At 38.8% G+C, this 14,704-nt stretch overlaps 1 protein-coding gene across 1 annotated transcript in view; it reads left to right on the top strand.

Moving 5' to 3' along the window:
• The window catches only part of LOC118477951 (PDF receptor-like), a 196,863-nt gene that overhangs the window by 20,152 nt on the left and 162,007 nt on the right, over positions 1 to 14,704 (top strand). The window contains exon 2 of the mRNA XM_035970720.1: positions 8,511 to 9,043. Within this exon, the coding sequence (XP_035826613.1) occupies positions 9,007 to 9,043 (37 nt within the window). The 5' untranslated portion in view covers positions 8,511 to 9,006. The remainder of the gene's footprint in view (positions 1 to 8,510; positions 9,044 to 14,704) is intronic.

Raw genomic sequence — 14,704 nt, 5'->3', positions numbered from 1 at the left:
CCCCCGCCCCCCTTGAGAAAAAAGAGTAGAAAATAGAAACTGAACAGCAATAAAGAATGAACATTTGTGACGATTGAAGTAAGTGCTCAGAGAAAACTACACAAGTGAAATATTCACATTGCTGTGCATCGAGACTGGCCCTTTCCTTTGTAGTTTGATTTAAATTATTCGTTCAACTAGAATACTCATTTTTAGACAGTACTCAAAGAGACCCAGTAACGTCAAAATATTATGGTTAGAACCAACTAGGCGAATAGAGAGCTGTGAAACCTTCCGAAATAATCACTGATTATGAACATCATTTTGAGCTCTTGAACCAGGTATTCCAGTTCGTAGGCAGATGCGTTATTGTCGGAGCTAAGGAAGCAATCATTCAAATATGAACATGTTATTGTTCTCTCCCTCATAGGAATAATGATAATAATCAACGGTTTCAAATCCATTAGGTGCCTAAAAACTGCTCTATGAAAATGCAGAATATAAAAATATATAGTTGGCAGACATCCAGACAGACAAACAGACTGTCAGATAGACAGTGAATTGTTTTGCATACATAGAGATATTGACAGTATACTGAAATATAAAAATACATTGAATTGAGCAGACAGTGACCAGTTGTAAGGAAACTGTCCTCATGTTCCACATTTAAGTTTTCGACTGGTAAATATTTTTTATTTCCAACCCTTTTACTGATTTTTATTAAAGGGCACTACATATAGCCCTTGGAGCGTGACGCAGAATTTAGTCTCTATTACGATAGCTCTAAATTCAAATCCAAGTGTGGTGAAAATATTTCTTATTCCAATTCCTTTAACATTCAATCTTAGTCCTATGACTTAATGACGGACCAAACCATTTTGATTTAAAACTTATCTACATCAGGACGTATTTGGTGCAAAAGATTTAACACTAAAGATGATGGAAAATGTAAAATTCTTTTCGTAGCTGGGTTATGACATCTCGGTTCCTGCATTAGCCAAGCTGTTCAGTAGGATTCCATTTCTAATAAGGTCATGAATTCCGAAGCGGACACAATATCCGGTACACCGAGGGCTATCATCGATCAGGGTACCCTCAAGAGGAAACAATGGGTAGTTCAGTTTCAGGACAGAAGGAGGAGAGCCTCCGATGGAGGGAAAAATCTGCTCAATCGCGAATTGTTAAGTTGAGAAGGCTATAAATACCATCATACAAAACAACCACAGCAACAAAAATAAATACCACCCTCACCACTCCCAAGAAAGAGAAAATCCACCCCCCCCAAAAAAAAAGCAAACCCCCCCCCCAAAAAAAAAGCAAACCCCCCCCCCAAAAAAAAACCCAACCCAAAACAAACAACAACACACACACAAAAAACAGCGAATAGGATTATGATAATCTTTTTGGTTCACTTCGTTGTTTGGTGTAATAACAACTTGTTGTCAATATGTACATTGGAGAAGCAAAAGCAGAGCAAGTAGTCTAAAACAATAAAACGTAATGTACTGCACGATACGCCCTCGATCCACCGATAGGATCTCAAGTTCTGCCTTTAAAATACTATTCAGAAACCTTTTGAAAAACAGCCTTCATGAAGACTAAGGTATCTCTAATTCTTTTCATAACTTCTGAAACAAGAACGCACATTCCCAGACCCGACTCCTACGAAAACACACTGACACACGGTATTGTATTCAAGCACACAGATCAACACACACACGCACACTCATACACGCACACACACACACACACACACACACACACACACACACACACACACACACACACACACACATACACACACACATACATACATACATACACACACACACTTACATACACACACACACACACACACACATATATATATACACACACACATACATACACTCGTCTGAGCACACAGAGCTTCACAAACATTATAACGTTGAGCATTAAAAAACTGATTTAAACTCACATGTATAGAATAATACCCCCCCCCTTTTCTCCTTTCCCCGTACCGTACTCAGAATGAAACATAAAATTCCTTCTCGTGAAAACACCCCACTTACGAATTCTTGTTTACCAAGTAAGTTTATATAAATCTTCTTCACATTTTTAAAAAGCTGAAAAAAATCCTTCAAACCTATAGCATTTTATCAATCGACAAGGACATAATGTTGTTCAGAAATTTAAAAAAATGAATGACCTGAATCAAGCCAGAGACCCCCCCCCCCGCCACCATACTTTAAATCTCAGCCCACAGAATACTTCAGTTCAAAGTAAAGTCAAATGACAGTCTGTTCAATATCCGTGGAATGAGCAAACAGGAAGTTGACATTCTTGTCTTGAGAGGTTTCACATCGTCTTAGACCCTCGAACGAAATAAATCACATTGGTTGTACTTTTCCGAAAAAAGCCTCCATCAAAAGTATCAATACTTTGGCAGAAGCCGTTTATTAACTTTGTGGCTGGGCAATTATCCTAATTCTACACCTCCTAATTGCGTCACTCGGTTCTTTAAAACCTTTGCCCAATTCCTATTTTTTCCAATTGGTTTCCAAGGCAACTTTCGATGGAATTTTCTTTACTGACCAGTCTCTAATTCTTTTCAACGAAGGTGGACTGATTTGGTAATTTGTTGGCCAAGAAAATCCCCCAAGTCTCCGAAATATTCTCCGTCCTGGGGCTATAAATCAGAGTTCACCCCAAGAGAGACCCAATTAACATAACGAATTCTCCCAGTCTGTCAATTACACTTGCGTGACTTTTCGCAGTATCGAAAGTCTTTAAAATCTTCATTGATGGCACTTAAGTGCTTAGTTCAATACATTTTTAACTTTCAGTTTTCGGTTTTAGGATTTATGGCTTTTTGTAAAACAATCCTTGGTCTGTCTGTGTGTCTGTCTATGGGTCTGTCTGTTCGTGAGTGTATGTGTGCATGCATATTTATTGGGGCACTTATTTGTGCTTTGAGGGTTTGAAACCGTTGATTTTCATTGATATCCAAGGATATCCTGACACATATTTCAGTATTATAACACGATTCCCATAACAAAGCCGTTTGAACCTATCCCTTTAGCTGTTCGAAAAAGCCTCATTTACATATCTGGAGAGAGCCCAAAATGTGCAAATATGAGAATCCTTTTCCTCCTCATTGCATTTTTGATTTATGAGATCCTGAGTTAACTCTTTATTTACGAAGAGGACTCGTATGTCCGTTCTGCAGCAGCTAAAGGCAATACTATGACTCATTTCGAACCATTATAAAACAAATCAGAAAAACTGATTTACCAATTGCACAGTATAGATATTGTTGCTTGCCTTTTAAAGTTTCGGGTAAAGAAAACAGGATATTGTAAAATCTGTATGAATAATGAAGTTAGGCTTTATTTTTAAAGTGCCCACCAAACAGTATGACATCAAGTGCAGTCGAATGATTGGACGGTGCGTTGTTATTGAGTTGAAGGGAGATGTATTAATGTTTAGCTTTTTGACAGCTTTGAGTAGCCCCTTAAATATAAAGAGCTATATTTCAACATGAACAAAATAATAGCGTACATTTTGTGTCATATATATTATGCATCAACCATTTCATGGTAATCTTGAAAAGGGGCTAGTTTGTGTCTATTCAGCGATATCCTCCTCGTTTTTGTCTGGGTTCCTTGTATAGTGCATTATGTTACGTGCACTGTACCGCTATTAGGCATTACGCACTTCATGGAATAAAATGCATTTGGTAACCGAAGTCGTACGTAAATATAGGTATAGCATGTCCATACACAAGCCTGGGAGTCTTTTTGTTTTCTCATATTATTCTGTTTATGCATCTCAAATCTGAATTCGTCATTTTTGTCTTTGTAGCACATTTAGTTCAGGGTAGTATAATAAAAGAAATTCTTTGCTATGCAAAGAGCTTGACATATATTTTAGTTGTTTTTTCTGTAGTTCCAGGCAGAAAAAATGCAATCCAAGCATCTAATCTTGAAACTATTCATTCAGTGATGGCAAAACACGAAAAAGAGATCTTTCCCTCTTCTTTTTCATTACGTGCAAGCTGATCTATGACATGCTGATAACTCGTTTGCATTCTTCTGTTCCAAAGCCTTGGAGGGCAAAATCCAAATGTTTACGCTGACCCGTCAATCGTTTAACTCCTTATGGTCCAGCAAGCCGCTGCTTATGACTCGCGGTTAGAACCGCTGTGCCAGTGAGCCGGTGGCAGTGGCTGCGGCACATACCTTTACGATGGCTCCGATATCTACATTTCATTAGTTTTTGGCAATTGCCGAAAACAGGTATCTTTTACCGGGAGTTCATTCATTAGATGGAGAATAATCAAAATAGGTTCTCTTGTTTTGATTTTATGACAAATATAGTGACGTGAATGTTAAAGGATATATCATGAAGACATTATTGAATATCACCACGGGCCATGCTAGAGTCAAGGGCAATGAGCGGGCTGATGATCTCGCTGGGAAAGCAAAACCTGAAGGAAAGCTGTTCCCTGACAAACCTGATATTGTGTGTTCAGTAGGAGAAAAACGGAAAAAAAGTACAAGAAGAGTCGGAATACCATCATCTTGAGCGACTTCGTGAGCTTTGAATTGGATGGGGCGCCAGCAGAAGATCACGACTTAGTGGGAAGAGCAGAAGGCTATGGAATCAAACATTGCTTGGAACCGTCAGCATCTACACACTTCGAGATGTGCTTCTTCAGGGGACGGAGCGCTTATAGGGATTCCCCTAGTGCAGTGATGTCGGTCCTTCACCCAAGTAACGAGTAACAAGTATTGAATTATACAATCCCCATCAGGAGCAAAAAAAACCTGCAATAAAGAGGTTAACATTTTGGGGATATGGCAAACACTCTTATCTTTATATCATGCACTTCACTAAATAAATAAGGCGTTTTATGTATTGAACGCATTCATTTTGCAGTCCCGCACTGCAAGCATAATGTTCTGTGATCAAGATTTTGTTGATAAGTTTGTTCAACGTCGACCTCAAAGTTTTACAACCACAACACAGTTCTGCTCAGAAACACCATATTATGATATATACCCGTACCCCCCCCCCCCCCCAACACAATACAAACTCTCTCTCTCTCTCTCTCTCTCTCTCTCTCTCTCTCTCTCTCTCTCTCTTACATACACACACACACACACACATACACACACACACACACACATACACACACACACACACACACACACACACACACAGACACAGATATACCCTTTGAGTGAAAGGGAGGGAAGTGGGCTGAGGGCACAGCGTTCGGTGGTGCAACTTTTTCAAAATGACATTTGCATCTTTGTCCACGAGCAAATGTTTTTTCAGCGTCTTGAAAACGAATGAAAACAGAGGTGTATATTTGCTTTTATGAGGGCGCCTGTTTCGTTATTGAAAAAGTTTCTCTTTTATCAAGTGAGAGGGGCCTATTGCATTATTTATTGATAAATACATGGTTTTGCTTTTAGCATAGCACCTTCTTTGTCGTTTGAAAGAATGGATAGCGGCAACGACTTCCCTTGCACACTTCCTCAAATGTTACCCGGGAAACATTCCCTGTCTGCCTTCATGATTCATCATCATCATCATCATCATCATCATCATCATCATCATCATCATCATCATCCTCATCATCATCATCATCATCATCATCATCATCAAGTGCCAGATCTGAAACAGACAAGCTGAACCAGAATGGTTTGCCACTCATTTCCCAGCTTGGAATCTCTCAAAATCCTGGACTTTTCGCGTCACCAATCTGTTCAAGTTCACTTAGTAATTTAGTCTCGGTCTACCTCTGCTATATTGCCTTCTATCTTTTCAGCGAGAGCAAGACATTCACGATCTCTATGTCGATTCAAGCGTTCCAGAAACTGCACCTGTCTTTTTCTAATTATGTTTTTCTAAGCGAACTACCCATATGAGCCTCTTTTAGTGCTACACTTTTTGATTTCTTTTCTTCTATGAAATTCGCAGAAATCTAGAAAGTTGAAACTTGACATTCACAATGCTAATAACTTCTCTACATAATATCCTGGCAAACTGACTCACCGTTACCGTCGTTGTTTGACCTTCAAAAACCCTTGAGCATAATGACCTCAAATGGGACTCGAACTATTTCACCACTGCAGGTATAGCACACCTATATTACAATGGAAATGCTGTCCTTCGAGAACTTTTTTTCAGTTCGAGTGAACAGGGTGGAAGTAAAAGAATTGCGTAGACAAACTGCTGTGCTCTCGGACTTGCCTTTAATGTTCTGTATGCTGGAGCATTGCTAAGCAGCAGGAGGATTCCTTTCCGCAGCTTCGTTTTTTCTTGACCAAGGTAGATTATAAATTTAGTTTCATCAAGCACGTCAAATAACAGTCTCTAAGTTGTCTGTTTTGATGACACCTGTACTGTTTCAAAGAATGGGGCACTGTAACCTTTCCACTTGAAGACTGCACACTTGCCTAGGGGCGCCCTTCTCGTGGGATATCAAGCCCAATTTGAAAGTATTTTTCCCCAGTATTTAATAGTTTCATAAGAGGAGCATTCATCTAGGTAAACTGTCAACAATTAAATCAAAAGTTGCCGCTGGTGATTCTACTTGCAAATAAAGACATTTGATCACAGAACGATACTCAAAAGTTTCAATGTTTGAAATGTTTCCATTGAAAACGGAGTTATCTTCTGGTATTCAAGAAACATATTCACCAAAAGAACTTTCAAGTTTACATTGCTCATCATATTTTCATAACCCCCCCCCCCCCCATGCAGCTTTCCAGTAAAATAAAAATTACATTCTCCATTTCTTGAGCATATTTTGATTCTGTATATATATATATATATATATATATATATATATATATATATATATATATATATATATATATATATATATATATATATATATATATAATATATATATATATTTTTGTATCTTAATATATTAATTGCTATTGTATCTGTATGCATGCGTTTCTGTGTGTGAGTGAGCGTGCACGTGCATGTGCATGTGTGTGTGTGTGTGTGTGCGTGTGTGTGTGTGTATGTGTGTGTGTGTGTGTGTGTGTGCGTGCGCGCGCGTACGTTTGTGTGTGTGTGTGTGTGTGTGTGTGTATGTTTGTGTGTGTATGTGATTAGGCGTGTGCTTGTACGTGTATAAGTAAATAAACATGTATATATTATATATGTATATGAGTTACCTGTGCCATCAAGTTTCACCTTTACTCTCGGCGACAATCTCCTATTTGGTTCGTGACTGTTTAGTCGCTAACTTTAACATCTGGGAACCATTCCCCTATACACCATCCGTGACATTATGGCTAAGGGTATGGGACACAAACCTAATCTTTAGTATCTCCCAGAAGTTCTAGACTCTCCACTACATTTCGAAAAAAGCGTTTGTAAATACAAATCAATCACTTAATGACTTTTAGTCGTACTAGTTGACAATTGAAAGTCTCATTTTTCCTTTTACCGTTCTTAAAGTATAACCCATCTTACTTTCGACTTGTTCTTGCAAAACACAGTGACCGGCGTTTGTGGTGTAACGGTAACGCCTATCGCTGTCGCACAAAAGATGCGAGTTTAATTCTCGTGTCGGGATGTTTTCTGATCCTGTTTATCTGTCCGTCATCTGGGACATTATACCCATTTCGTTCCAGGTTGGCACTAGCAGACAGAGTCGAAGCAGCCAGCCTTCAAAGTGATCCAAAATAGGAGTGGGAAAGATCTACAAACACGTGCTTATAAAGCGCTATTGATCTATGAACAAATGTCAACGGGTTGTTTTCATATAAATCAAAATAATGTTTACATCACGAATGTATTGAAGTGTCAGTGTCAATATATATTGTGTAAATATCAACTTTGACATCTCAGAGAGTCATGTTTGCAAATGGTCTAGTCTGACATTCATCGTAGCTGAAAGGCAATTATTTCGAAATCCTTTGCGGTGGTGACGATGAACGTACGAGAGAAGACATTAATTCGAACTTCAAAGCTTCAGGGTGTTATGAATTAATGTGGAGTGTATCCGTGTCCTCTCGAAGGTCAGATCACTCTCTGTTGTAAAGGTGAAGAAAGATTACACGGGTATTCATGCAGATGGTGGCGTTATATAAAATGTCAAAGCTATCTTTTTGGGTTTTTTGCAGATTCTGTTTCACTCTTTGTTGGCTCTTTTAAGCCTTCACGTGAAGGTTTTGACTTTTGATTTAACGATTTTCCAAGTTTCAAAAATGTATCTGTCCATTTTAAAATGTATTTTTTTGTAGAGATAAGAGAGGGATTGGGGGGGGGGGTATAGTTAAACGGAAAATAAGCTGCGTCCCAGCTAAACATATCACTTCTTAGTATATCATTAAGTCTGGAAGAACACTAAAAAACACTTAAGTTATACCCCGCCCCACAACATCAACAACAACAACAATATTAACAAAACTACACCACCACCACCACCACCACCACCACCAACAACAACAACAAACAAACAAACAAGCAAACAAGAGAAACGAAGTTTACAATGGTTTTTTTTCTCTCTTTTACAGAATGAGAAAAGGGCCAGCATTTTCCGATTGCCACTGGTCTGCTCCTTCAAGTATCATCATTTGTCTCTGCTGTCTGAGAGGATGTTCTCAAGATTTAAGCGTCCAACCCAGCTGATGTGACACAGGCAGCAGTGCAAATCAAACAAAACTAATTGAATTGTCTACCACCGGATACTCTTTCAGCGTTACTGATCAAGGAGTCTCAACATTTAAAATAATGTTCAATTTTCATTTATATTATCAGCTACTGGTGGACTGAATTGACGTTTTGTGACAACTGTTATCAATTTTTATTGTGAAGTGATTCATTCGATTGGATATGCGTTAAGATGCTCACAGGATGCTGTGACAGAAAATGTGTTGCTTGGAGAAGCTAAAATGTTTGCAGAAATGAACAAAGAACTGTGATGGCTATACCAAATTTACTTTTCTGAGAGAACAGCTTAATCGAAGAGATCTGTTCACTTTGGACATTGAATTCTCGTTCATTTGCAATATGAAGGGGTGTACGTCAAAAAATCACCTGCTGGAAGGTAAGAATTTATTTGTTCTCTGTATGAGTATTGACAATTCTTCTCTATATACTGCGCCATTTTTTCGATATTAATCTTGTCAAACTTTGATAAAAATGAAAAAAAATTACCTGTGGAGTGCTGAACTAATGGCTAGGAATCAATCTGCCGATGAAATCAATTATATGTAAAAATAACAACAATGTCAGCGATTTTCGTTTCTTTAAGAAAAAACTCCTCGGCAGTTAAACATTGACCTGGTATTTTCTTCTGAAAATAGTTGTGCTTTTAAGAATGCAGCTACACTAACAGTATGTAAATGTATTATATAATCGAAACCGGTGTAGATGAATATACTGAGTTACATGATGAATTTCTCTACTTTACTAATGTCACCTTAAAACGTACAATTCCTCTGGAAATAGCTGTGCTTTAAAAAGTACGGCTACACAAACCGTTACCAGGTGTAAGCTAACAGTTTGAAAACGAGAAGAAAACTAGTAAACTAGCTCTTATGACATAGCATACCGACTGCCAATGGCCTTGTCCGTGGTTACAATAGCTTGGTCCAATATTTCATTTGGCTTAGATTGGCAGTTTACTGTGAACAATAATTTTCAGCCGTCGATCCCAGAAGCGTTTTGCATTTCTACTTTCAACAATAAATGTTCGCGTCTCCTTTTGTTAATATGGCTCTAAAGCTGCGTCAAACACACAAAGGTCATTTTAGAAATGTGAAACTTGTATAGATGACGGACGAAGCAAGAAGGAAGACAAGAAGGTAGACTAAAGTATATACCAAACATGAACATGTAAAGATAGATCTTTGTGACGTGTGGAATCAACGTCTGCGGATTAATAATGGTCAGTATAACCTTGAATAAACTAATTTCAAATAACCATTTTAGAAAATAATATTATATAACTGCCCCCCTCCCCCCTGTAATCCCAAGTGGGTTGATGTCGGATATCGACGGGGAAATAAATTGCAGTTAAGAAGACGGGGGAGGGGGGGGGGTGTATACTGAGTATGTAAAAGAAAATGAAGATCGATGAAAAGGGCAATAACTCAGTCATTCTTGCTCTAATTTCAACACATATGTAAACAAATAAACCTCAACCAAGAGGACCTCAAAGTTGTCAATTAATTTGTTCGTAAAATATCAAGTTTTTAACCCAACAACTAAAGTTAAGTAAAGCCAAAGATAGTACAAGACAAGATGGGCCACTCAGCCTAAAAAGTGTCCGCAGGAAGTATGCTCTTTGCTTCAGATGGCGCTGCAGTCTGTTTTGAAGCTCTCTTTCGTTTTTCCAGAAGAAGAATAGGAATAGCACCTCCTTGCGTGCGCAGATCGACTGCTGTTCATCAGCAGTTCGGGTACGTTCAGTGCGGAGTTTAAGGTTTTTAAAAAAATTTTTAATGACCTCTCGCCCTTCATTCTAAAGTCAAATTAAACGAAGAAAACCATCTCCTTTTCCTCCGGAAGAGGTTTTTTGTCAGCGTAACCATTTTTAAAAAGCGTTCTTCCGAAATTTATCCCAAAACTTGCTAGTTTCACTTTGATTTTGTAAAACTCAAGTAGGATAACTCTGTTCGCAAAGAGTGCGCTTTTGTGAAGAGGGCGCCACCAAATTTTGAGGACACTTTTTTAATTGGCTCAAAGAGAGAAGTGGCCCATCTTGTCTTATACTATCTTTGGTAAAGCCCAAACTTTATAATTTCCTATTTAAGTACGTATATTTCTACATTGAAGGAGAAATCATTTAGAAACTGACATTGCCAAAGACAGTTTGTAAACTCCCCCTAAAGCAAGCAAACAAACAAACAAACAAACTAATAAATTGACCAATTCAACCATTGAAAGTGCAATATTTTCCTGTAGGAGACTTTGAAAGACAGGATCTTTTGAGACACCCTCAAACAATCAAACATTTACATTCAATGTTAAACAGGATGTCAAAAGAATCAAGCAAGAAACATGGTTATTTACAGTGCCCAGCACTATGATTATTCAAGCTTGTCAGGGAAGAAATGGTCAACACATTAAATAGCCACTATCTTCTCTGAGTTTGTTAGGATATGTTATTTTACCTTGTTCTTTAATGCACAGATACACACAGTAGTTGTTTCATTTTTTAAAAGAAATTGTTAAGTTTTACTCAATTTTGGTACCAGCGTCTAAGGTGTAGCGATTGAGTATTTCCGTCTTTCTGTTGTTATGGTGTATCCTTTTCAGCCAGCGGTTGGCCCCCACAGACAGGGTCGGAAGCCGCCTTCTAAATGATCTGAATTGTGTTGATGAGGGTGTAAGAAACCACCGGCATAAAAAAATATTCAATTTTGGTTGAAATTAAAGAAAAAAAAGTGATATTTTTCGAATACCTCAGTCTATTTTCTTCATGACGACAGATTAAATGTCCTTCAGGGTGACTTTAATTTGTTTAAAGTTTTGTTAAAATGTGTGCAAAGATGACCGAATATCTGCCTTTTAGATTGGTCCTGTTTAGACAACACATAACAAGTTGAAATTATTTACATCGGTAGGAAAAGTACTACTTTTTAAAGAGTGGAATTACATGCAAGAGAATCTATGCTATGATCTGTTAGTCTGAATGTTGCTTTAAGCATTATACCAGCCGTATACTTTCCCTTTTCCTTTATCTTATCATTCTAGTAAGAAAGCTACCTACAAAATGATCTATCTGTGTCTTGGAAAGCAAAATTCTAACACAAAAACAAAACAATACAACAGCAAAGCAGCCCCCCCCCCAACCTCTGTCACACCTCTCGCTCTTCTAAGCATAAGCATGTGAAGTACAACTTTCCTAAAGAAGCGACATTGAGCGCTGGGCTCGATGGATGTAGATGCTCCTCATGCCGCTTGCTCAGACATCTTGATCTAGCACAGCTTGGCTGTTGAGAGCTTGGCTTAATGGCACTCATCCCGTTTCCACATGTCAATGCCCGCGACAAGTACTAGTCGATACCCGGAGTAGGGCTGTATCCGTTTGTGTTTGGGGGCTACGATATGACTAGCACTCGAGGGCGGAATGTCAGGCATGGTGGACAGCCATGTCGGTGGTACGGGATTGGGAGCAGATTACGATTACGACGAAACGAGTCAACAAGTTGTTTCGAAATGCATGCCCCATGCGTGTGTGCTTCGCACTCTCTCTGTCTCTGTCTCTGTGTCTGTCTCTGTGTCTGTCTCTGTCTCTGTCTTTCTCTCTCTCTCTCTCTCTCTCTCTCTCTCTCTCTCTCTCTCTCTCTCTCTGTCTTTCTCTCTCTCTCTCTCTCTCTCTCTCTCTCTCTCTCTCTCTCTCTCTCTCTCTCTCTCTCTGTGCCTCTGTCTCACTGTCTCAGTCTCTGTCTCTGTCTCTGTGCTTGTGTGACTATATATATATATATATATATATATATATATATATATATATATATATATATATATATATATAAAATATATATATTATATACATGTGTGTGTGTGTGTGTGTGTGTGTGTGTGTGTGTGTGTGTGTGTGTGTGTGTGTGTGTGTGTGTGACTTTCACTGTTTCTGTGATGTATGCATCGTGCGTACCATTGCAATCCAAATTCACTGGCCAGGCATAGATACAAGTGATATTTTTCGTTTTTCTGTCTTTTGTACGCCCTCCACCTCTCTCTCTCTCTGTCTCTCTCTCTCTCTCTCTCTCTCTCTCTCTCTCTCTCTCTCTCTCTCTCTATCATTCTCTCTCTCGCTCTCCCTCTGTCTCTGTCTCTGTCTGTCTGTCTGTCTGTCTGTCTGTCTGTCTGTCTGTCTGTCTGTCTGTCTGTCTGTCTGTCTGTCTGTCTGTCTGTCTATCTCTCTCTCTCTCCCCCTCTCTTTCTCTCGTTCTCCCTCTCAGTAGCGTATGCAGGTCCAGTGATTAAGCTACCAGACTCGTAATTGCAGGTTTAGGAGTTCAAGGCACAGTACCGGCTGTTTTCTTGACAAAGACGCTTTGCATGACTTTGCTCAGTAGGCTCGGTCCTGTCGGAGACGGGCGTGAATTTTGAAGGTCTTGCTTCTCAAATAATCTTTAACTGTTGCAGCGGCGTAAAATCGATACAGTTTCGCACTTTTTTTCTTTCTTTACCTCTCTCTTTACCTCTCTCTCTCTCTTTCTCTTTCTCTCTCTCTCTCTCTCTCTCTCTCTCTCTCTCTCTCTCTCTCTATCTATCTATCTATCTATCTTCCTCTGCCTATCTCCTTCCCCCTTCTCTCTTTATGTTGTCTTTCGTCTAATTCTCATATTCCTGCCCTATCTCTTTGTCCTTTTCAGCTTACTTCCATGACCCTGCCCCATCCCTCTTCAGGAGCGTCCATACGTTCCTTGTGATAACCGTTCCCTCAATCCCTCACAAATGAGCAAACAGCTGTACTATTATACTTGTAGAAATATTATTTCCATTCTTTGCATTTACTTGGCTTAGCCTGTATATTCCCATGGGATCTCGTGTAGCCATCATGTCATCTTTTCAAATAACCTGACACTCACACGAGGAAATGGTGTGACATTCCCAGAATCATTTTAAAAGAACAACAATTCTACCAAAAGTAAAACAAAAAATATTTCTGAAGGCATAATAATTAATTTGTTTTATGCTGCAGTTTCCAAGATGTTATAAATTTAAATCAGCACTTAAAACGCATTTGTTTCAGTCCAGCAATCTGTAATTTCCGACATTCCCAATACAAATATTATTATGTTCTCTCAGTATCTATTATGTTCTCTCAGTATCGTTTATTCATGCTGTTCTGTTCTGTAAGAATTTATGACTGTTTGAATTCATCAATGTGTGCGAGGGTGTCTGGGTAAGCTTTGCGGGATTGTCTTTACTCAAGGGTGTACTGGAGAGAGAGAGAGAGAGAGAGAGAGAGAGAGAGAGAGAGAGAGAGAGAGAGGATTACTATAGGAGGTGTGCGCTTCATAATATGTTCTTTGTATTATTGTACAGCGCATTGAGCACTTCTTTGTGGAAATGCGCTATATAAATGCAATTTATTATTATTTTACTATTATTATAGATGGTATGTGTCGGGGTTTTTCTTTGTGTGAATTGTGCCTATAGGAGCTGAAGCCGCTTTTATAAGATAGACTAAATAACGTATAAATACTGTACAAAATTCCTTATGGATTTTGGTAGTTTCATCTTGACCTCCTGAGACCTTTCCAAGTGGCCACAAACTACAAATAGAACGCAGAAAACAATCACAATACCCTTAGGAGGTGGTACTAAGAAAAGAGAAAATTGATTTTTCCCCCTGTTCAGAACCGTGAGTCTAAGAGTAGCAGTCACCCGCACCTGTGGCCTGTAGCAGTACCTGGAAGTTGATGCACCGGTTGGATGGGATCTTAAAGAGGACATAAGGGTGTTTCATGTAGATTGAAACAAAATTCAGTTTTCCCTCCATATTATACACCCGCTAGAGCTCTAGAGTAACTGTCTGGTCGTTTTCTGCATGAGTGTCAACCAACGAACCGGCAGTTCGAAAACGACCACAATTTTAGGTAATTTGGGATGTTCTAACAGTCTTAAAGAGCAATAATTAAAGAGTACTGGTAAAAGATCTTGATAACATAAAGCAAATAAAGCAAGGATATGGGAATTACCTGGGTTTTTAATAGTTAAAGCAGTTCGTAATTCAGAAGAGAGTAAT

The sequence above is a fragment of the Aplysia californica genome, unplaced genomic scaffold (assembly GCF_000002075.1).
Source record: "Aplysia californica isolate F4 #8 unplaced genomic scaffold, AplCal3.0 scaffold00013, whole genome shotgun sequence".
Taxonomy (NCBI): Eukaryota; Metazoa; Mollusca; class Gastropoda; order Aplysiida; family Aplysiidae; genus Aplysia; species Aplysia californica.
The sequence above is the reverse complement of the archived record's forward strand: the minus strand, read 5'-3'. Positions and strand labels throughout refer to the sequence as shown.